The sequence below is a fragment of the Xyrauchen texanus genome, chromosome 17 (genome assembly GCF_025860055.1).
Source record: "Xyrauchen texanus isolate HMW12.3.18 chromosome 17, RBS_HiC_50CHRs, whole genome shotgun sequence".
In the NCBI taxonomy this organism is placed as follows: Eukaryota; Metazoa; Chordata; class Actinopteri; order Cypriniformes; family Catostomidae; genus Xyrauchen; species Xyrauchen texanus.
The window spans coordinates 22307342-22332881 of record NC_068292.1 but is presented as its reverse complement, the minus strand read 5'-3'; the positions used below and the strand labels follow the sequence as shown (position 1 = coordinate 22332881).

The 25540-nt window shown below is 37.5% G+C and overlaps 1 protein-coding gene and 1 long non-coding RNA gene across 2 annotated transcripts; one reads left to right on the top strand and one right to left on the bottom strand.

Moving 5' to 3' along the window:
- The first annotated feature begins 10088 nt into the window (after positions 1-10088).
- LOC127658477 (uncharacterized) lies at positions 10089-11413 on the top strand. Its single transcript, XR_007972388.1, has 3 exons — positions 10089-10183; positions 10268-10359; positions 11300-11413. It is a non-coding gene; the product is annotated as an uncharacterized LOC127658477 (long non-coding RNA).
- An 8832-nt stretch (positions 11414-20245) lies between these two features.
- On the bottom strand, positions 20246-25279 carry LOC127658473 (uncharacterized). The gene is made up of 8 exons (XM_052147796.1): positions 25203-25279; positions 24746-25063; positions 24330-24635; positions 23097-23771; positions 21312-21395; positions 20984-21027; positions 20641-20703; positions 20246-20405 (listed from the first exon to the last, which is right to left on the bottom strand). The coding sequence occupies exons 1-4, from the start codon at positions 25261-25263 to the stop codon at positions 23707-23709; spliced, it is 750 nt and encodes a 249-aa protein (XP_052003756.1). The 5' UTR covers positions 25264-25279; the 3' UTR covers positions 20246-20405; positions 20641-20703; positions 20984-21027; positions 21312-21395; positions 23097-23706.
- Between the last annotated feature and the right edge of the window lie 261 nt (positions 25280-25540).

The following is a 25540-nucleotide window of genomic DNA, read 5'->3' as shown; positions in this document are numbered from 1 at the left end:
GAAACTGCACTGTCTCAGACCAGAAGGCACTCCAGCGGTTGGTAAAAACTGCCCGATACATCACTGGTGTCCAGCTACCCTCCATCAAAGACATTCACAATAAACGCTGCCTAAGGAGGGTGAGAAGCATTATCAAAGACCCCTTTCACCCCAACCACGGTCTGTTTACTCCTCTCCCATCTGGGAGACGCTATAGGAGTCTTCACTGTCGCACCAGCAGACTCAGGAACCGTTTCTTTCCCTCAGCTGTCAGCCTACTGAACTCTTAAGCTCAGGAGGCACTGAACACTACATCCCACCCAAACTACATATTTGTATTTATTTATTTATTCATTTTATATATATAATTTTTTGTCGCACATTCCCTTGCACATAACTTCTACCTCCTGATTCCACTTGCACTGTTATGTTCACCGGCCATATAAATTCTGTACAATGCACCTTCAGTTTTATACTTCTTCATTTGCATTGAGCTGGTCTCTGCATTATAACTTTGCACTCAAAAAAAACATATTGTATATACTTACATATTTATTTATTTATTTAGACAGTTCTTTAAAAGAAAAAAGACATGGAGGCGACGTGATGCAGCTGAGCTAGGAGGACGCAATCCTGGATGCTCTCCGAAATTGTATTCTTAAAAACACTCTTATCCCTTCAAAAAGAAAAACTACTCTTCTATTATTATTTATATGCCGAGTAATGGATCTGAGATCTAGAAATAAACAAACTAACTCGACGAGTGTACATACTTCATCGTGTGAAAAGGAAGACCAGCAACAAGAAGCTAGCATTAGCAAAATGGTGCACGGACAAACACATCCTACCGGGGACAACGCTCTGATACTTCAAGAGATACGAAATGGGAACCTAGCCCTTTCCAATAAATTGGATACCAAAACGGCAGAGATTAACGAATCCATATCGGGTTTAAAGTCTATGCTTGATAATCTGACATCCCGCGTCACTGAAGCGGAAGATCGCATAGGAGCAGCGGAGGATCATGTCACTGAGCTGGATTCGCGGGTGATCAAGTTGACTAAGGACAATGAATATTTGATGGAGAAAATTGAGTCACTTGAGAACTACAGCAGACGTAACAATATCCGCATTCTTAACGTGCGTGAAGGGTGTGAGGGGAGTGACCTGGTCACCTTTTTCGCTAATTGGCTTCCGACTGTATTGGGTCAAGAGCACTTTCCCGAGCCCCTAATAATAGAGCGAGCACATCGGACGCCTGCACCAAGACCATCCGCGGAGGAAAGGCTGAGGGCTGTGTTGATACATCTGCTGAAATATCAGGACCGGGAGAAGATACTCCGTACGGCAGCAAAATTGTCCAGGGAAACCAACGGTCCCATAGTGTATGAGAACTCACCGGTGATGTTTTTTCCTGATCTGAGTGCCAATTTGGTGAAGCGCCGAAAGGAATATGATCGGGTAAAGAAAGAGCTGAAGACCAAAGGTATCCAGTTTGCTTTACTTTATCCCGCTACCTTGAGGGTAATGCTCCCAGATGGGAAAAAGAAAACATTTAAAACAACAAGAGAAGCAGCAGTGTTTGTGAGAGAGTACACTTGAAAGTGGAAGAGAAGTGTAAACAAATGGCCTGATGCACCTTCTCAATTTCAGACATTGTGCAAACTGTAAGACGCCACAATTTTACGATATTGTTCACCTATTTGAGTGGTTATCTTATTACAGTCAGTTCTATGTTAGAGTGTTTCATATAATACTTTATATTATAGCGGAGAGCCCCTGGGGGGCAGAAGACCTTACATTTAAGTTAGAATAGTTGTTCACGTATACAAGACCTTTCTAGAGGAAGGGAAGTGTGCCACACTTTTTGGAGATGGCACTAGGGGGTTCTTTATGTGGTTTTTGGGGTAATTTTATTTTTCGTTTGGGTGCTCCATTTATTTGTTACTTACAAGCTTACATATACTCTGCTTATTGTAATATTGTGAGAGGTCGAATGAAACTCATAAATAAGAAGGAACTTAGTGGATAGAGTATTGAAATTTGTCAGTTTTAATGTTAAAGAATTGAATGGGCCGATTAAAAGGAAAAGGGTTTTGGCATATCTTAAAAAGTTAAAATTAGATTTAGTTTTCCTACAAGAAACTCGCCTCACTGCGCAGGAACACAAAAAATTAAAGAGAGAATGGGTGGGGCAAGTAGTGTCATCCTCATTCAATTCAAAAGCCAGAGGAGTAGCCATCTTAATAAATAAAAATACACCTTTGGAAATACTTGATAATGATATTGACCCCTCAGGACGATATGTTTTTGTTATTTGTAGAATATTCTCAGAACAATGGTCACTCCTAAATTTATATGCATTTTGGGGGGGGGGGGGCAACAAAATATACTTATACAAGGGGACTTTAACTTTTGCTTAGATCCTATAATGGACAAATCGACAAAGACCATTTCAAATTCAAAAGCAGCCAAGACCACTCAAACATATATGAAAGATCTAAATTTAATGGACATTTGGAGGCGGACACCTATAGTATTGTTTCAGGATACAAAGTAAATTATGATAAAAGTGAAATGATCCCTTAACAACATTTAATTATCATGCGTATCAAGGTGCATCCGCATTCAAATGGGCCCCAACTGGAATAAAATATCTTGGTATAGTTGTGTATAATAACTTAAAAAATCTTTATAGATTGAATTATTGTCCACTACTTAAAAAAATTGAGGAAGATCTACGCAGATGGATTAGTCTCCCCATCACCTTGATCGGGAGAATTAATTGCATTAAAATGAACATTCTACCAAGATTGCAGTATCTTTACCAATCATTACCTATTCCATTACCCCAAAACTTTTTCAAAACTCTTAATAAAAATGTAAGACAGTTCATTTGGAGCAACAAGGTACCAAGGATATCTTTGGAGAAATTAACTTGGAACTATCAGTCAGGGGGACTACAATTACCCAATTTTAGAAAATATTATTTTGCTGCCCAAATGAGATTTCTTTGGTCTATGTCTGAGAAAGACACAATTCCATCCTGGGTTTATATTGCATTTCACTCCTTGAAAGATAACTCCTTTAGCGAATTTGTGTACAAATACAACTACTGAACTTTATCAAGGAAAACTGATAACCCAATTCTGTTCCACCTTATTAAACTTTGGTATGATGTACATAAGACCATCGGCAAGGAGATAAGACTGTCGCCAAAGTCACCTTTAAAACAAAACAAGCTTATCTCGATGACTGTATATAACAAGATCCTGGAGGCATGGCATCACAGTGGAATTCATACTTTGGAGGATTGTTATGAGGATGGACTTTTCATGTCCTTTGAACAATTAAGGAGGAAATATAACCTGCCCAGCAATACTTTTTTTTTGTTACCTTCAATTGCGATCCTTTTTTGAGGAGCACTTTGAACAACAGCATGACTCTGCCCAAGCTCACGGAAATGGAGAAATTAGACTTAAATACCACAATTGAAGACCAACCTTGGTCAGAGTTGTGTAAAGACAGTTTATCTGCCACTATTAATGCACGGTATAGACTTATCCACTATAATTTCCTCCATCAGTTGTATTTAACTCCAGAGAAGATTCATAAGTTCAAACCTGAGCTATCTGATGCATGCTTCCGCTGTACGATAGAGGTGGGCACCTTCCTACATTGTACTTGGTCGTGTGTAAAAGTACGAGATTTCTGGATTGACTTTTGTAGTGTCTTGACTAAGATTACACAAATTTCATTACCGGTTGACCCAGAGTTTTGTTTGCTGGGGAACTTCATGAAAATATATAAAATATTAAACAGGTTTCAGAAACATTTTCTGGAGATAGCTCTGGCAGTGGCTAGAAAATGCATTACTGTCTCATGGAAGTCTGATTCCCCTCTATCTATAACTAGGTGGTATTTAGAAATGAATAGATGTGTGCCATTAGAAAAAAATAACATATAGCATTAGAAAGGGATACAATACTTTTATTAAAATCTGGCAACCCTATCTAGATTATGTGGATAATGTGATATTACAATGTGATTGACCTCGAAGACATTGTTACATTACATATCTAATGTAGAATATTGGAGCACCTTTTTGGGGAGGGGGGTTGTTCCTTTTTTTTTTTTTCTTTTTTTTTATTTTACTGTTTTTGTTTTTTGTTTTTGTAAACTGAAAATCTGAAAATAAAGTACTCCAAAAAAATAAAAGAAAAAAGACATAATGACCTCTGTCTTGTTTTTTGTTCTTCTGAAAAGTGTTAAGCTAAAGTAACAGATAATGCAAACCAGCTATCTGTTGTTGTATCAAATTACTTATCTAGGCAATGGTCCCCTGCTTTTATTTTTTTTATTTATTTCAAACCCACAATGGAGAATACAGCTTCTCTTGTGAAAGGAATTTGTGATTTAAAAAAGTTTCTAAGCCCAATAATAATAATAATAAAGACATTTAAAATGGCACGCCTCTGTGTGCCTTTTGATCATATCCTTGGAATCTGTAAATGGTCTCCATAACATTTTTGTGACATGACAAACTGACCTCAACTCTCCTGCCTACAATATATTTGTGTATGATTGTCAGTGCCAAGGGAAAGAGAGGGAGATGTAGAAGGAGAAAGGGAAAGAGAGGGAGATGGAGAAGGAGAAAGGGAAAGAGAGGGAGATGGAGAAGGAGAAAGGGAAAGGGAGAGCATGCAGGAAGAACCAGGTGAGGAAACAACAACAATCAATTGACATATAGTGAATATTGGCAAGCAAAACAGTAACTACTCATACTCCTATACTAACTTATTGGCATTAAGTAGCCTATATTACATTTACTTTTTGTAACATTATTTTACACCACATTTTTTCATAATAAAGGAGGAGGAAAACAACAGGGAGAGTCCATAAGTGATGAGAGGGAATTGACTAGTGAAAGAAATGAAGAGACAGAGGGAGTGCAACATAGAGACAACCAAGCCAAAGCAGCAGAGACAGAAGAGAGCTGTTCAGACTTAGGGGATAAGGACACTGGTCCTAAACAGTTAAAGCTGTCTCAATACACTCATACTCAGTTTGGCACGCAAAAAGAGCCTTTCAAGAAAAATTTTTTGTAAATAATTTACAGAAGATGAATTACATTTTGTTGTCCAAGTACCTGTTACTTCAATGACAATAAAATTGAATCTAATCTAACCAATCTGATGACTGTGACACAAAAGGAGGCACATGGAGTTAACGGTCAGGAAAAGCAGCTGAGTGAAGAAGGTTTTGTGTTTGTTACAGGGGTCTGTCTGTGTGAACTCTCACAATTAAGCTGGTGCTCTGAAAAGGTCTCAGAAAAAAAGAAAAAAAATTGGGATTTTGGAGTTAGTTGATCTAATGTTAAAATGATAAAGTTATTTTTCAATAGACATATTTTTTGTTTTTGTGTGAAAAGAGGGTGGGTGGTGGCAGTGGGGCTCATTGGGTGCTCAGCACCCCTAAAGCTCTGACCCTAGAATCGCCCCTGCTATTTGCTGCATAACCATTAACTTTCTCACCTTCCCTCCTTCTTTTTGGCCTGCTCATCTTCTGCTGGCTTTCCAAACGATAATTTAGTTTGTTGCAGCCTTTTCATTTTCATTTGAATGAAAAATCACAGGCAGAAATTAACATGGCGTCAAGTTTATTTTGAACAATGGATTTGTGGGTATTGAAGTTTATGTGAGCTGTGCGAGACACTGCGTTGCGTTCTTTTCCTAAATTTCCTAAAATTGGTTTAGGAAACAATCCGCTACAGCCGACTACTTTCGTTTTGACATGACAGCGGTATCTGCAAGTACGTGTCACGTGACGGTCCGTTGATGCAAGGATAATTGTCTCGTCAACTATTTTCACTTCACAATGAAACGACACTTCAAGAAAAAAATACAGAGGACATGACCTCGGTGTCCTCAATGGTAGTTATGGCCATGGACTTATGGATTACTCTTGTGCTTTTGGAGCTTTAAAGGTCTGGCCACCATTCACTTACATTGAATTGACCTACATAACAGCAATATTCTTCTGAAAATCTTTTTTTGTTTTTGTTATGCAGAAGTAAAAAAAATAACGTCATACACATCTTGGATCAAATGAGGGTGAGAAAATTATGAGATCATTTTACATTTTAAACAAACCATCCCTTTAATGACGCATTCAAATCAAATCAGAATAATGTATTTATGGGATTATGGGGCCAATAATCAACCACACAGAACACACTGGCACAGTTAAAACAACTTAACAGCACAGCAACAACCTGACGACCCCCTGGAACACCGTCAAGTGCAAAGAACGACTCGGTTACTAACGTAACCTCGGTTCCCTGAGAGGAGGGAACGAGTATTGCGTAAGTAGCTTACGCTATGGAAAAACTCAGTTTCTCGAGAAATATTGAAGTCTTTATGTAAAACGCATTGCAGCTGCACAGCAGACAGTAATGAGCGAGGCAGCTCGGTCGTTGGCTGTGCTGCGGCAACTTGCTCGAACCAATGGCGGGGCGACTCTGAACGCGCGACCAATGAGCGCGCTTGCTTCGCGCTCGCGCGCTCAGAGCCCGCCAAGATGGGCGTGGCTAAGGCTATATATTAGGCGCCCCATCATGAGAGTTCTTTAGGTTCAATCGACTGAAGCGAACTGACCAAGCACAAGCACGGCAGCTTACGCAATACTCGTTCCCTCCTCTCAGGGAACCGAGGTTACGTTAGTAACCGAGTCGTTCCCTCTCAAGAGGTCTCTCCTATTGCGTAAGTAGCTTACGCTATGGGAACACCATGCAAAACGCTGTGCGTGCTGACTTCGCTCTATAAAGCCAGAGGCAGATGCCTGAGCCTTAAAGCAAAGTGACTATTCAACGAGCCGGCCAACGGCGAGCTATATAATGGGATAATACAGAGCGCCTTTGCCCCAAGGTGGCCCATGGTGGGGCGCTCATTGTAAAAACACGAGCACATATCTTATGTACTGATTTTTCTATTTACTGATATGCATAAAAAACCCTCTAAGTCAGTCAGAGACGGACCTTATAAGGGAGGAGATAATGCTCAGCATATACATACTCCAGTCCATACTACAGTCAGGCTGATAGAATGTTGGAATGCAATGAGGGGACCTGTAGGTTATAAAACCTGATAAATGTCGAAGGCGAGGCCCAGCCTGCCGCCGCACAAATATCTTCAATGGGTATCCCACTCGACCACGCCCACGAGGAGGCCATGCTCCTCGTGGAGTGAGCTCTGACGCCTAAGGGGCATTGAAGGCCCTTGGCTTCATAAGCCAGTGCTATAGCATCCACTATCCAGCGCGATATTCTTTGCTTTGAAACTGCGAGACATTTAGTGCGGCCGCCAAAGCATACAAATAATTGTTCCATCTGTCTGAATGGGGCAGAACGTTCCAAATATACTCTGAGCGCCCTGACCGGGCAGAGTAAATTAGCGTCGCTTTCGTCTGCTGGAGACGATAGCGCTGCCAGAGATATCACCTGTACTCTGAAGGGTGTGGAGAGTACTTTAGGAATATACCCGTGCTTTGGCCTAAGGACAACTCTGCAGTCGTTAGGTCCAAATTCCAGGCAAGCAGCGCTTGATGACAGCGCGTGCAGGTCGCCCACTCTCTTGACTGAGGCGAGCGCCAGCAAGAGCGCAGTTTTGAGCTAGAGCTGTTTAAGGTGCACGGTTCAGAGAGGTTCCAACGGGGCACTCTTGAGTGCGTCCAGGACCGAGGGGGGGCGAGGAGGGTTCATCCTCCTAGCGCCTCTTAGGAAACGAATGATTAGGTTGTTTTTCCCTAATGAGCGTCCCTTGTCAGGATTGTGTGACGCCGCTATGGCAGCCACATAGACTTTGAGCGTGGAGGGTGTGCGGCCCGCCTCCAGTAGCTCTTGCAAAAAGGCGAGTACACTTGGTATCTCGCACGATTTGGGGTTCAAGCTCTTGGTATGACACCAGTCACTGAACACTTTCCACTTTTGGGCATATAAGCGCCACGTAGAGGGCGCTCGCGCCTCAGTGATGGTTCTCAACACTCCACTGGGGAGGTTCTCGGGAACCCGTTGAGGGGCCATGCATGAAGGGCCCACAGATCGGGGTGGGGATGAAGAATCCCGTTGGGCTGCCTGAGGAGGTCCAGCCTCAACGGAATCGGCCATGGGGCAGATTGCATCATCTGCATCAGTTCTGGAAACCACGTCTGGTTTTTCCAGAGAGGGGCTACCAGGAGCACTGCACATTTCACTTCCCTGATCCGACTGATGACCTGAGGTAGCATCGCGATCGGGGGAAAAGCATACAAGGGGCGGCTCGGCCAGACTTGGGCGAGCGCGTCCGTGCTCTTTGAGAAGAAAAGAGGGCAGTGCGCATTTTCCCTGGAGGCGAAGAGGTCGACCTCTGCCTCGCCAAAGGTTTGCCATAACCACTGAACCGTCAGGGGGTGGAGAGACCATTCCCCTGGGAGAACTTTGTCTCTGGACAGCATGTCCACTCCCCGGTTCAGGACGCCTGGCACATGCGCTGCTCTCAGCGAGCGCAGGTTGTGCTGTGACCATAAGATGAGCTCCCTGGCCATAGAGTGCAGGGAGATCGACCTGAGTCCACCCTGGCGATTTATATACGATACTACCGTCATGTTGTCCGTTCGGACCAGGACGTGTTCGTTTTTCAGGTACGGAAGCAGGGCTCTGAGAGCCAAGGCGACCGCTTTCATTTCCAGACAGTTTATATGTAGGCACTTTTCCGGGTTTGACCAAAAGCCGGAGACAGGCCTGCCCTCGTAAAGGGCCCCCCATCCTATTTTGGGAGGCATCTGTCATCTCCGTGTGTTCACGCCCAGACTCACGCCGGTTTGATACCAGTCGACGGCCTTCCAGGGCGTCAGGGCTTTTATACAGTCGTGATTTCCTCTGATTAAAAAGTGGCCCGAGCGCCACGCGTGAGTGGGGACACGGCTCTTGAGCCAGCGTTGGAGAGGACGCATGTGCAACGATCCTAGCTGGAGTACAGCTGATGCCGAGGCCATGAGACCGAGCATCCTTTGAAATCGTTTGACGGGGCGCGCGCGCCCGCTCTGAATGATGTTGCAAGGCGCCGAATAGCGACCGCGTGCTCTGATGAGAGGCGCGCCGTCATCTGCACTGAGTCTAGCACTATTCCCAGAAAAGAGATATTTTGGCTGGGGGATAGCACGCTCTTTGCAAAATTGATTCTCAGACCCAGGCATTCTAGATGGCTGATAATCCAAGATCTGTGCGTTGTTAAAAGTATTTTTATCAAAAATCAATTTCCAACCAAAACTTGAGGAATGTATGGGCTGTTGAGAAATCTATGGACAATTTGATTTGAGGGGAAAAAGAAGTTCTTCAAGAAAGTGATCTGTGTTGCACAAAATTAAAAAAAATGTCCCCTTAATGCTGGCCAAGAAGCATCAAATGGCAATTGCCTATCACATGGATGCCATTTATTTTTTCAAGCCAAGTGTACAAAGGACAGAGTGTGTAGTTCACTTGTCACAGACTTTTCTGACAATGTTCAGGAATATCTGCAGCTGTGGAGTCCTAACTGTAGTACCACACTTGTTTCATCCAGTGTTTACATTGATGGCATTAAGTACTGCCCAGACATGGAGGTTTCAGTTGGATGTTGTTCAGGTTTGCCCAAGTTCATGCAGATTGAGAAAATCTTGGCAATCAACACTGACATAATGTTCCTCTGCAAACCACAGACTGCATGGTTGAGCATTTGCTCTCTTATGAGTTGTGCAGTTTGCATTCACTGCAAGTTGCTCAGCCTTCTCTAATAAATGACCCCTAACCTTTGGCAGCTTATAATATCCTTTTTTCTTTGTTTTGTAATTTTAGTTTGCCATGTCGATGACTCTTCACATTACTGTGCATGACAGTGACATGTCTGTGAAATCTTGGAGGAGTGGCCAGCACTTTTCACAGAAAGCCAGGTTGTTTTCCTCCTCCAAATCCCAGAGTTACTTTCTATGAATTGTGTATTTGAATGTTAATAACCTCTCCATATTTTTGCTCCGGTCTTTGCAAAATACAATCGCATATCTGGGGAAAATCTGAGATCTGAGTTCTATGCAGCGTTGGACACATATTCTTTATGTTTGACTGAAAATTTCGGAGAAAAGGAGGAAATCAGGGAAGAACACTTGATGAAATTATGCATCATGTTGACTCAAGGTATTTCTTTGTGATTGTCATCTTTAAATCATGATTTGGCTATGATTGTTACCCTCACATCTACCTGTATCTACTTTTTCGTAGTCATCTGATGTAACACTTGTTTGCACTGCAGTGCTTCAGGGTCTTCCAATCCTCTTGGGGATGACCCAGAGTAATTTTTCAGGATGAGTTTCGTAAGTATTTTTATCGCCGTTTATACTTCTGATTTGTGACATTGGTGATTTAAATTAAATTGATGCAATAAAATATACTGTCAATTCAATTCTGTGTTCTTAAAGGGTTAGTTCACCCCAAAATTTATTATTTTTAAATAATAAAAAAATTATCCCATAAGTTACTCACCCTCAAGCCATCCTAGGTGTATATGACTTTCTTCTTTCAGCCATGCACAATCACGATCTCTTCCAAGCTTAAAAATGGGATTGAATGGTACCTTCGATTTTGAAGCCCAAAAAAGCACATCCATCCATTAAAAAAATCAACCATACAGCTCTAGGGGGCTAATAAAGGCCTTCTAAAGCGAAGTGATGCATTTTTGTAAGAAAAATATCCATATTTCTAACTTTATGAACTGTAATAACTGGCTTCTGGTCACGGCCGTTCACTGGCTTTCTCTATCCGCTGCGCTTTCGCGTTTGTCACTTATCACCGGAGCTTATGCTACGCCTCCGTCATACGCCGGAACTCAACTCTCTTGTGAGCGTGCGGACGGTGTTACCGGATGCCAGTGATAAAAAGTACAATAAAGTATTCCATTGAACTTGTGATTTTCCAAGTCTTCTGAAGACATGCAATATGATACAGTAAACTAGAAAACAAAGTTTAAAGGAATAGTTCACCCATAAATAATAATTCACCCTTATGATGAGTGATTTCATCAATGTCTTCTGAAACAATATGTTCTGTTTTGTAACTCTGTAAATCTGTCATCTCATGATTTAAAGCTTGATTACATTTCCTTGTGCTTGATGTTTGCATGGAGCACTGTACACCTGCTGTGGTTAACAAAAATTAATGAAGTTTAAAGTTTTGGTTAATGAACAGCCCATGGTCACTAGAATATATCCAGCAATGAACAGAAATTCACACTTCCTATTTTTCATTCTCTTATAGGATTCAGATGTAGATGCAGGCTTCAGCGACTTAGATGTTGGACTGCTCACAGTTTTACCTGAAGGCAAGCCTGCCAAACGTTCACATGCCCTCAACGTGGATGCAATGGAGGGAAGAATTGTCATGGATGATGTCCCAAATTTGCCACATTCTGTATGTCTCCACTTTGCTTTGATCTATGCTCTAAATTTAGACCATCCAAAGACAATGAGGAACACATTTGATTTTATTCAGCGGGTATTTCTGTCTTTGGGACAAAAAAGACATTCTTTTAAGGGTCTCCAAACCCTTAAAATGGTCTTTTAAGCTGAACTTGTTTCTGGCATATTTTGCTGTAATTGCAGTTCAGTTTAAGAATCTTTCCAAAGACACATGCAGGTTTTTCCAAATTGTAAAGGCTCTTTTTCTTTTTTTATTAAATAAATACTTTTTTGGAGTTTGCACAGTGCCTGTTCTGCAAATGCTCTATACCTTGTTTATGGTCTTGCAGAGTGCTGCAAGAGGTCTAAGTCTTGAGAACAGATTGTTTGTTTATTGTGTTGTTCTTAGAGTTTCAGCTGTTTATTATGCAAATAAACAGTTGAGAATTTCAAACTTAAGTGTGTTATTTGAACTAGAAAATGTATGTTCAGTTTACTTTAAGAGAATGTGGAAACCGATTGCACGTAGTATTTTAAGTGTACACAACTTAAAAGTGATACAGTAAACTCATGTTGAGATTAGGCTTATTTCAGATGTAAAGTGAACAAATTGTATTAAATTTAAGTTAATTGACTTAATAGAGTAATCTACTAATAAATAATTTGTAAGGTTACTAATTAATTTAAAGAAAATTAACAAAAAAAATTTGTTAACTACAAATTTAAAAGTTTAATAACAAGTTGACATTACTTGCATAGGAACATTAATATAACTTAATTTTAGTAAGTAAGTTTTCTTTGCAAATAAGGCAATAGGTTTCCTTAATTTTTAAGTAAACTGAACATGTACAATTTTACAGTGTATGAAGGTAACACATTTAAAATACTGTCTTGTGTAAGACGATGTAATGTTTAAACTGTATTGTACAAAGTATGGCTAAGTAATAACAGTTTGATATTGAAGACAAAGTGTGCAATTTGTAGTATTTTGAATAAGCCAAAGGTGTTACTGAGCATATACTTTTTACTCAAATATCACTTATGGTATATTGTTTGTATGTTTCGAATACACTTGCAATTAATTTGTAATGTACTTGTAACACAAATAAAGTATACTTTAATATCACTAATCAAGCATGGAATTACCCTACACTGGCATATAATTAAATTATACTAAGTATACTTGAATTTGTTCCAATAAAGTACACTAATACACTTAAAGTTATGCTTTACTACAATTTAAATACAACTAAAATATACTTGGTACAATATAAGTTGTTTCAAACTAGCACACTTCAAGTTAGTTAATCATTAACACACTTGAAGTGTACTTAAATAGTCTGACTTCAAGTATACTTTTTTCACAAGGGCTAAACAGCCGTGATGCAACAAAAGACGAGCGACAGGACATTTCTGTGGCGTTGTTGCTTCACTCACTGTGACACTTAAGTGGTCCAAAATCCTGCTCCACTGTAATTGTCACGCCGCATGATTACATATGTAACGTGTTCTGTGTTGACTAATTGTTGTTGCTGGTAATTTGTCTGGTTCGGACATAATGAGTGTGTAAACTTGCACACCAATTTGCTGATAACTACCAAAAATCAGCTTATTCCAAAAAATCAGACAGGGCAAGAAAACCACATTTACTTGAAATCATCTGATTATTCTCTGCATTTGATGTATAAAACATGAAAACACTTATGCATGTTTGATAAGAACACTGGTAAAATGGGCAAAAATGTATGTGTAATTTCCCTCTGCATGTATCCACATTTACTGGCATTCTTACCATCTTATCCAATGTGCTCAAGTGTTGTGCGCATAACTGTTTAAGTTTTGATGTCAAAAGCAGATTATTATTCCATATTTCCCATTTCATGTGAACCCATTTTACTTGTATTGTCTGATTTTTTTAATATGCAGATTTTCTGTAGTTATCTGCATTTTGGTTCAATGTTTTGAGGCATCATAATCATTCTGACACACCAGTTAATACGGAGTTATTGCAGCCAATCTGAGAAATGAAAGGCAGTGAAACTTCTGAAGACCCATGTGACGTTTGGATGAACTTTTCTGTGAAGATCATGAACAAGTACAATATGACTTCAAGTGTATGTGTTGTTGCATATGATAAAGTACTATAATTACGTAAAACTATGTGCTTTATCTATCAGGAAAACAGGCATATGGCATTTTATTTCCAATTTGAGCATGATCAGAGGATTGATATTTGTGGCTTCACTCCTGTCTGTTCCCATCACTCCTCCCTTCATTGACTGTAAACGTGGTTTATTGTGTTTCATTTGATATGAAATGACTGCAGATAGTTTTGTAATTGACCTGGTATGACATGGAATGACTTGAACTAAGCATTTCCTGATCAACACTTGTGGGTTCAACTGGACTTTTGGAAATCATTGTTGCTTTGGACTATATTGTTTTATACTCCTGATGGACTATTTGAAAGGACTCAATGTGTCAGGACATACATGAATTGTAACAAAGATGCCTGGAATGTATGGAGAGAGGAAAACAAACAGAAAGGCAACAGTACAAAAATGATGAACATTTATATCAGTAAGAGTGACAGAAATGTGATGAACAATTTTCTGTGTTTACAAAGAGCAATCGAAAGTTTCACTGCAGTACCAAAAAACCCAGCAGCTGTTTTACAGTATCAATCACTTTTGAATCTGTCAATCACTCTCATTAACACTTTATTCCTCAACAAACCTGACAGGCATAAGATATCAGAAAATGTATTTCTTATAGAAACACTTTCATTTATAAAGTTACAGAAGTAATAGTTTTACATTTTAAAAAGTAATCACATTAACTATTTAAACCCATGGGGAACTTGCAGAGAAAGTGATGACTGTTACAGTATGTAATTGCTGCAACTGGACTGTTGTCAGTGCCACAACAGCCGCCTTTAAGGGGCTACAAGGTAAAGGGGATTGATGTTGCCTCCGTGTAAATGTTGTCCATGCACTTTGTAACCATCAGTTAGTTTTTGTTTGCCATAAAGATAAGTTAACTCTTGAATTCTCAGTGCCGCTGTTTTAAAAGCTGCAGATTGCACATTTAATTCGACTTAAAACTGTTTTTTGATTCATCCTTGATGTGTATGAAGGGGTGGAAAGTAACAAAGCCACATAAGTAGCCCTACACTATAATATACACAAGAATTGGGACACTGAACTCCTGAACTAAACTTTTATTGTATTTTAATTTCCTCAGCTATTTCATCTATTCATGTTTTATAAAAAAATTAAATAATTAATAGAACATATTTTTCTTCATTAATATTTGGTATCTGTTATTAATCAGGTCTGTCTGTCTATGTTTTACACTCTCTGACTGTGTTAGTCTTTGTCATTGCATGTTGTCTAATTTTGTAGATGTTTTAATAAAGTAACCTTTTCAAAAAAAGTTTAACCTGTTAACCTGCACCCCCACTCAGGGGCTCACAGCTGAAAATGACATACCTGAATTAAAATAAATATAGCTCCTGAGAACAGTGTACCACAGGCACAATTAAGGTCTCTTTGGAAAGAAGACACTTGGCACTCTACTAACAACAAATCAGAGTTGATAATGCTCAAACAAATAAAAAGTTATAAAAGTTGAAGTGCCTCATAAATAATGTGAACTTCAAAAAATGTTTTATTATTTCATGTACAAATATATAAAAATAGACCTGGAGGAATCCAATTACGTAAAGGATTGAAAGCCACAAGTCTCATCAGTTTATATTTCAAATTTGAGGAAGATATAATGAAAAATGGGGTTCCTGCAAGCTTTTTTCCAAGACTATGTCGGTTCCCTTTCTACCTCCCCTGCCTGAGGCACATCCCCAGAAATGACATCCCCAAACTAAAATAATTGTAGTTACTGAACAATTTGCTCTACATGCACAATTTAGACATATTTAAAAAGAAGACACTTTGGAGTTTATTACCCAAATGTAAAAGTTGAAAAAACTTACACAGACAAAAATTTATAGAATTTAAAGTGTCTTGAAGATAATTTGTACTGCAAGTAACATTTCATTATTTTATGGAAAAATCAATGAAAACAAACCTGGATGAATCCAGTTAGGCAATTGATTGAAAGCCACATGTCTCATCAGTTTATATTTCACATTTGAGGAAGATATTATGAAAAATGAGATTTCTGCAATATTTTTTCCAAGACTATGTCCAGGTACCAAGAAGCCTCCTTGGATACCTCAAAAAGCAACCTAATGATCAAATGTTATGAAGGGTACTGCAAGCTATTTTAGTCATATACACTATTCATACCGATAGTCGCCCATTCAACATTCAATGGCTGGTGATGGCCAGTGATACAGACAGCATTCATATGGATGGTCAGACATAGAACCAACAAACAATCACACTGATGGCCAGCCATCAGACAAGCCATTTGTTTTATATTTGGTCTTTTCAGACCACATTGCATTTACCATATAAATCAAATGGGAAAACAAACACACACACACACACACACACACTCTCTCTCTCTCTCTCTCTCACACACACACACGTATAATGTGTGCATGTTACATAGCAACTCACCGATGTAAAATTGGACCATCTTTTCCGTCCTCAAGTATATCACCGTCGTCGCTGTATTCACTCCTCAATTTCGTCATCGCTGCTTCGAGTGATCTCAAATAAAACATCTTCAGCAGAAAAAACTTCTTTTGACGATCCATTTGATGAGATAATCCGTCCAGTAAGTAAGACGCGAAAACAGATGTTGACTGGGGAACCGTCTTTTTACTATGGCTCGTTTGTTGTCAAATGACGGGGTGTGGTCACAGCCTAATTCGCAGGTTAGAGTGGCTGATTCAAATAAATAAAAAAACATCTTGTTCGCGAGGAATTTAAACTTCCCGGATATCGTTGGAATCGTGCACTGCTTGGCTACATTTTCTATCAGTCATATCATTTCAATTATTTCATTGGCTTTCGTTGTAAAGACAAAACAATAGGATCAGCATATCATGACGCCAAAAAACTGACCGCAGTGTTTGGATATTTCGACCTATATATTGCCTATCTTTGTATTTGTGTGTGTGTGTGCGGTCTTAATTTGTTCATTACACTCTAAGCAACACACCCATATAACGTTCGGCTACCGGAGTCTGTTTTTATGCATAATTTTATTGCATAACCGACAAGTATGATACTTCACCCTGAAGAAACTCGATGTAAACAAAGGAATAACCATCAATGTTACAACGTTATTGTTTCTTTGGACTAAAAATGCTCTATGGGATGTTATTCAGTGGACCCTCACCTTTCCATCCAATCTGGAACTTTTAGCAGTGGATGCGTGTGTGGCTCGTTATTACGACACTACTGGTATGTACTCCGTTTTTGATTACGTTTGTTTGATCTGTATTGCTTACATAAATGCAAGAAATACATTCGTTATAAGCTTTTCATCGAAAAACAGAGCTCTATCATCGATGCTTGAGGCTTACACCTTTAAAATGATATATAGTTTGCCAAGATTAATGATGTTCTTTCACGTTAAATCTATTCATAAACATTAAACTAGGGGTGGGGGGGGGACTCTTCGGTGCGACTGCGCACTGGTGCAGGTTAACAGGTTAAACCAGGTGCTTAATTTTGGTTGCCTTCAGCCTGTATATATCCCTCATATAAGGCTGTGCATAGAAATGCATCTATTCCTTAATTACAAACTCTTCAGACGTGTTTAGTAAGTTCGGTTCTCTAGTTTGTGTGCAGCTGTGTTGTGTTCTGGTTAGTATCGGTGTGGGGACTTGTTTTTAGATAAACAAAGTGAGTTTTCACTTGAGCACCCTATCTCGTGAGCAGGGCTGCATGAAATGTTGATCTCTTTCAGTCTCATGAACGTGCAGAGGAGAGCAACAGTCTGTCAACAGTTTCACTAAATAATACTTTTGATTTTGGTTTGTTTTTTCTCAATAAACCTCATCATATGCTTTTATAACTATCATGAGTCTCATTGAATAATTTATTAGACTTTTACATTATTTTCAAGCTTGAAGAGGTGGTAACATAAACTGCCATTCTATGACATCACTGAGCACAACATTTTGTCACAAGTTATTTGTGTTATGAAAAAGGAAGTCATATGGTTTTATAACACAGTAGTGATTATATGATTTAATTATTATTTTAATATTTATTTTAACACTAAAACAGATTTAATTTTCTTAATCTGAAGAAGTTTATAATTTGACATGTGCATCCATACACAACTCAAACAACATTTAGAAACCACTTGATACATGCATATGTACTTTAAGTGCATAAAATAAGAAAATGAAATAAAATTCAGGACACAATAAAAGAAAAAGCGTTAGGTCCACAAGTTCATTTGCAACCTGTTATTGTTGTCTTCTGTCTTTGAAATTATGGGGAACATTCTGTCATCTGTAAACTTTCTCAATTAATTGATTTTGATTCAGTTATAAACATGTAATTTTCATGTAAGTGTTGTGCAATAACTCCCTTATAGGATTTACATCTTGGTTATGGGTGATGTTAACAACAGTGGACCTCAAAGGGCTCCTGGTCTGGATGATGGAGGAAGAGGCCCTCCAAATAATTTTGCTGAGGTTAGTGACGAAACTACAGGTTTCTCCACGGTGTTTAGGTTTTTAAGAGGGGGCGCTTCTGATTCATACGAGATCATGAAACAAAAATGGAAGTTCAGGGGCTCATGTGATCTTCCAGGAAAGTGGTTACATAGCACTAAAGTGTATGAATATATACATGCAAGGGGTTTCTTTTGTATTACCCTGTCAGATGAAATTAGCAAGCAAGTGCCCTCTCATTAGATCATGTGAACGTCAAACATTTTAACTGGTATTTAATATTAGTATATATTTTAAATGAGAGCAATAATTTGATTCAATATTTAGTTAAAAAATCTAATCATATTCAACTTGTTGTTTTAGCAGAAATGGAATAAAATTTTGCTACAGAATTCTTGTACACTTTATAATAATGTCATTAATCCGTCATTAATAGGTAATTATGCAGGAATTAATGCAGGAAAAATGAGTATTACTAAGGCTTAATCAAGGTTACAGTGTTTGGTAGAGTATCATAGTCAACTTATCTTACAGAAATATAGGGATGTTTGTGCCCAACCTGTGTTTTCCTTGGGATAACTCTTCTGTTCGTTACAAATTATTAACTTATTTTAATAGTTTTAGTAACCCATAAGTAATGAGTCAAGTGTTTCCACATAAACATGAAGGAATTACTAATGATCTGGACAATTATTTTAAAGTGTGGATCATGGTAACGCATTATTAATGAATGAGATCTCACTGTTCCTTCATTGGGAGTTAACGGGTATCTGGACCATTATTATGAAGTGAAAACACATTATAAACCATTAATAATAACTGTGGTGTTACTTGTCAGTTAGTAATGAATATTCAAGTGTTTGTTCCTACAAATCGCGCTCTGTCTTCTTTCAGTTTCAGTGCGAGCATCGAATATGGTGAATCCTGATTAGGTTAGAAGCTTGATGGACGAGACACTCATTATTTTTTCAATGGATCCATTAATTTTTTTTTGTAATGAACTTCACATAAAATTAAACACTTCTTGTAAGATTAACCTACAGTATCTATGGCTAAAAAGTTAATTGTAAAAATATAAATAAAATATAAATATATTAAAATATATAAGTGTTTTTTCATTCATTACTAATGTGTTATCATGACCATCACTTTAAAATAATGATCATTAGTAATTCCTTAATGTTTACGTGCGAACACTTGATTCATTACGTATGGGTTACCAAAATTATTTAAAATAAAAAAGACCTCCAGCAATATCTAACATGCTGAAGTTAATAATTTGTAATGAACAGAAGAGATATCTCAAGGAAAACACAGGTTGGGCACAAACGTCTATATTTCTGTAAGGTAATCTGACTATGATACTCTACCAAACACTGTAACCTTGATTTAGAGAACTGTTACATTCATCAATTAATGTCCACAAAGAACACGTGAGACGCATGTTTCTCTGAAGATGAATTTCATGATCTTGTTTGCAATAAAAACAAAATCATTCACATTTTAGAAATGTTAATGTTTTGATTAGTACTTAATTAGTAATTATTTTTAATAAGTTATAGTTAGTTAATAGCTCTCAATGAGGCAAATCAAATTCAGTAATTATTGATTACCCAACAGTGAACTACCTCTGACATCAGTTCACTATTACTTACTGATTAGTTAATCATGTTTCCATATTAGTTAATTGTAGCAACTAAAGTGTTAATGTAGTACTACTCATTTGTCCTTCATTAATTCCGGCATAATTACATATTAATGACAGACCATTATTATAAAGAGTTTCTGAATTCTTATCTAAAATCTTTGTTCATGTCTGTAAATCATTATATTAATTATCATTGTAAATATTTGTTTTAGACATCTGTATTTTAATAACAAACTGTGAAAACAAATGCTAATTTGATATTAATTCTAAATAATGAAGCCAGTAAAACATTATTTACAAAAAGACATAAAAACCTCGAAACAAACATGCCGAAACTCCCCAGACATCAACCAAAATGCCAGATAAACATTTGAAATAATAATAATAATTTAATTATAGATTAAGATGTAGCTCTGTTTTTACGCAACCTCTGTGACTGTCAATATTGTACTGTTTACAGTCATGCCAATAAAGCTACTTTGAATTGAATTGAAATACATTTTACAAGGTTTATATTCCAGTATATTTTATTTTATATATTTAATAATTTAGGGTCATGTGGTGTTGCTTTGTGTAATTACTAACTGTTTGTTTGTTTGTTTGATTTATTTGCAAACAATCTTGTTCACTGTGGTATAAAGTTCACTGCAGTCCTCAGTGGGGTCCAGCTGTTGCTCCTCTGATGGAAGCGTAAGTCACGTTATCATCAGAATGAACCTGAAACAACATCATAGATGTCAAACAACGTGATTCAAATCACTGATATTATTGCTGCATGTTGTTAGTGATTAATTCTTTGAGATACAAATTGAAAAGAAATGCATTTCAGCATAAAACATCTGTAGAGACAGGATATAACTCTACTTGGTTTGGGAAATGTGCAGTTCAGGTCTGTTTTCTCTGAATGGGAAAGGTCAGTGGATGAACAGCGGATGTGGCCGTATCTACTCACATTGATCTTTGACACCTGCTTTTTTCCAGAAACTGTAACCAGTGAATAAGTCACATCATCTGTCTGCTCCGACACATGAAAGAAAAAAGAAAACCTTGAAAGTCTCGATCAAATGACTCTTATAAACTCAAATCCATCTTCATGCAGTAAACATTTCCTTTTAAAGTTTGTACATGCAAATGAGAGAAACTATATACTGTGTTATATGACAGTCAGAAAATATATTATGCAGACAAACTCAAGTGTGTCACAATATGAGCCACAGGAAAATTACAACAGTAACTGTCAAATTATAAATATTAATATTTGAGCTTAATACAGTTTAATCATTTTGTTGACTTACATTTGCACCTGGGGTAGAATTGGAGTGAATCTCTCGTCTATTACCTGAAAAATAGTTGTGAAAGTGCCTCTTGTAATCTTTATGATAAAATGAAATAGTTGTCCCAATTCCAACTGCAAATACAAAAGTTCTTGCGTGTATCATGAATGGGCAGAAACTGTCTGGACTACTTTTATACTTTTCAAATCATTTTTTCAACTCAAACTTCTTCATGATTCACTGTTTCTATGATACAACCTGATTTGAAATATGAAAAATTATATGTGAAAACAATGTGAAAATGAAAAACGCTGGACAACTTTAATTGAAGGTTTTTATAAAGATTTACCAGCTCTCTTTTTAAGGATCACACATAGAAGAACAGCAGGAAGGAGAACAGCTAATGCAGCAATCACACCAACAATCACAATCACTAAGAGAGAGAACAAAGAGTGAAACATTCAGATGTATAATACAGAAGATCATGTGTTACATTATTTTGATCAATAATAGATTCAGTGAAAGTGAGTTACTGATGAGATCAGTGTCCCCACAGAAGTGTAAAACTAATCTGAGCTACTGTGTCCACTTTTAATTGTTTTATATAAACCGTCTGTTCTGAATGTTGTGATCTTGGAGAATTCCAGTATGTGAGAACCAGGGGTGTAAAGTAACAAATTACAAATACTCACGTTATTGTAATTAACTACTCTTTCCCAAGAATTATACTTTAAAAGTAGTTTAAGAATTGTACACTTTTGCTTTTTCTTGAATACATTTAAAGTGCTGTAACTGTACTTTTACTGGGCTATTTACTTAAAAAAAAAATGGCACCTGCAGATCTAGCGCCAACTGTTATGGATGTGGAGAATGCCTCAAGCACAGTTTAGAGCTGAACATAACCGGCCGCACCTGGAAGTGCTTTTCACAGTGAAAAAGGTCAATTGCTTGAATGTGTCGTGTGAGTTTAATTTAATCAGCATTAATCCTGCCTCTAATTTAAAGAAATCAATCACTGAGATTATGGGGCTGCTGTGAGAGATTAATGCAATGTTATCAATAGAGCTGGGCAATAAAATAATCTAGATCGGAAAAAAGAGACTCAATCCAACTTTTGAGTAGTTTTCTATATTAGACAAGGGGTGTTCATTACATAAATCGCAAGAGCACCACTGGTTGGTTGATCTAGAATCTAGATGAAATATAAAAGATTGCAACTTTTATGCCAATGGCCATCTTGGTGAGAATTTAATGTAAACGAAGTCGTTTATGTCTAAAGTGAATTTAAACAGTGGTACAAAAAGTGTATTTGCATCAAAATGTCAGACTTGAAGTGCACATTATTATAGACTACTTTTATGCTGATTTATGTGATTTGTGGTGCTTCAATATTTCAGCACCGATTCACTTTCATTTTATTGACCAAAAGAGCTGAAATATTCTTCTAAATATCTTTTGAGTTCTGAAGAAAGAAAGTCATACACATCCAGGATGGCATGAGGGTGAGTAAATGATGAGAGAATCTTTATGTTTGGGTGAATTATTTCTATTTAAGTGTGATGAAGCAACTGTACCAAACAACTTCTCATGCCTGCTCTCCACTATTGTGCAGGACATGACATACCAAGTGATTCTGCTTATTTAGCATTTTTCTGCATTCCTTGCATTGTTTGAACATGTTTTATGCACAACAATAACGCTCTGTCGGCATTAAGGGAGATTTAATGTAATTGTTTCATTCATTGTGATTTAAAATGGTGATCGGTGTATTGAAAATAACTTTTTAATCTTTTCATTTCTGTTATCATGTCTCCCTTTTATGTTTTGGAATCAGGTTCATGTTGTTTATCACAGATAAGTGATGTATTAGTTGACATACAGTGTTCATTATAATGGGGCATAGGTTTTGCAACTCACTACTCAATACTCACTACTCATGAGTACTTTTAAATGAGCTACTCTTACTTGAGTAGTTTTTAGGACAGCTATTTTTACTCACACTATATTTTTTGGGAAGTAACAGTACTTCTACTTCAGTATGATTTTTCAGTACTCTTTCCACCCCTGGTTATAACACTACAAAAACCACTGAAATGAGACAATCATCCATTACATACAGTATATTTACATGTACCTTGTTGTGATGGAGGTACTGGTGCTTTGGAAGTTGAGGTCCTTTCAGAGATTGGGGTGAAGACTGAAGATAGTTTGTTATACGTAGTTGTAAAAGTTGCAACTTTGGAGGATGTATTTTAGTTCATGTGCACCATGTGTAGAAAAACAAAAAATCGAACTGAATACAAAACATCTATTTATAAACAAGAAAACAACATCAAGGAATGCATATTTGTATTTCTCTTCCAATTCTTTTTCTTATCATTGTCTTCTTTAATTCATCAGCTGTTGTTGACTCTGTATCAGTGCAACTATAGTGTAACAGAACAGTCACATGACTGTATTGAAGATCTTCATCAGAAAACAGACTGTATCAGATATATTGTCACGCACGCTGTATCATTGTAAGAGCAGGAACAAAACAATCCAGATCACTGACATCTTTGATTTTCATTAAGAAAGAGTTACTTTGCACACAACAATCTGAGTAGATTTTCATTCTTAATTCCTTCATAGAGAAATCACTTATATTTGAAATATATATTTGAAAACATGGACATGTATTTTCTGTATGTAGAAGAACACGGCAAACCACTAAAGTGACATCAGTTCAGTATCTTGTGTAGGAGTTACTGTGTGTTTGACAATGACTCACTGTTGGTGACTGAACGCACAGGTGTTGTATCAGCTGGAGCTGTAGAAGATACATTGTTATATAGTTAGTTAGCTCTATATTTTACAATATGGACATTATAGTTCATTACATTATAATCATTTCATAAATATTTAAATTTTTTTCTGGTCACAAAGTGTATCAAGATATCGAAATAAAAAAACAGTGGTTCTCAAACAGGGGTCAGGACACACTAGGGGGCCTCAGCACACTTCCAGAGCTCTTAAAATTATTTAAATTATGAAAGATTATTATCGTTTGTATATAATTATTATAATTAATCTTCCTGAAAATGCTCAAATGTAAAAACTCCCTTCAACTTCAGACATTGCACTCAATGATCTCATGGATCAGGGACGTTTTTAGTGACAAACAGGTTTAAAGGTTTAAAAGTACTGAGGTAGTTTTGTTGCTGTTCAGTGTTTTAGCAGAAAATAAAATATTTACTTTTGAACAGTAACTTGTTTCATGACAAGTACTTTGTGTAACTTACTTTAGTGTTTATGTTATGTGTCCTAGTTTAATGTTATGCATGTGTAACAGAGACTTCAAAAACTGATAACAAGATTGTTTTCTCACCCGAATACTTGACAGAATAGCTGAATGAAGCCTCCACTTTAGTTCCCTTTTTAACTTGACACGTCCACTTTCTGTTGTTGTCTTCATTCAGGAGTTTTGTAGTCAGAGTGCTGATACAGTGTCCTGATGATATCTGATATCTGGAGTCTCTCTGCAGATCAACACCAGCCTGATTCACCCACAACAGCTGAATTCCCTCAAAACGGACCAAATTATCACACAAAACTCCATCATGTAAAATCAACTGACAGGAGAGAGACACAGAACTGTCTGGTCTTATCTCAGTCTGTGTGGATGATGGAGAGACTGAAACAGAAAATAAAACAGAGATGACATTGAAAGATTTCAGTAAAATGACTGTAACGAGAGAATGGTGTCCTGTATAAATCAATCATAAAATGAACAAAAACACTGACCATGAAGAAAATGCAGATAAACACGTGCATCATTTCCTTGTTGATGATCATTAATAAATTGCTGACAGGTGTAAGATCCATAATCTTCTTTTGAGGCTTTATTGATGTTCAGAGAGCAGTCAGACCCCAGACTCAGTCTCTCGTATCTCTCTATGTTATTCTTCTTCCCTTTCTTAAACAGTTCAATTGTCTCTGAATTTCTATTATTATTATAGTTCCATGTAGTTGTGCTGCAGTCAGAACCGGCATTATTACAGGGCAGAGTGACATTTTCACCAGAACTGAAGATCACATGAGTGTCTTTCACTCCACTGGTACCTGAAACACACAGTAAAGATGGACGTTCATATTGTAATCTATTTTGACATTTTGATTTCATTAAAATCATTTTTAATAGATACATATTCACATTATCTCATGTGCAAACATGTTTTAGAGCATATACAGATTCATTTACCTTTTAGAAGTGAGCAGATCATTTTCAGCACCAGCAGAAATATGAGACACTTATTAGCCATTTTCAGTCTCTGTCCGTCTTTCTCTTCATGATGTAGTTACTGTTCTTCATTTAAACATGATCAGCTCTTCCTGTGGTTTTATAACTTCCTCTGACCTGAGCAACAGTGTTACAGAAGTGGTGCAGATGTTAGGTCTGTGTCAGCTTTATTTTTCTGTTGTCTGATCCACACAATGTTACCAATGAAATAAGTTCTCCTGAATCTTACCTCTTAACAGCCCTGCTATTAAACTCATGGCTGATTATAAATGAGGTCATGTAATAGATTATAATGTGTT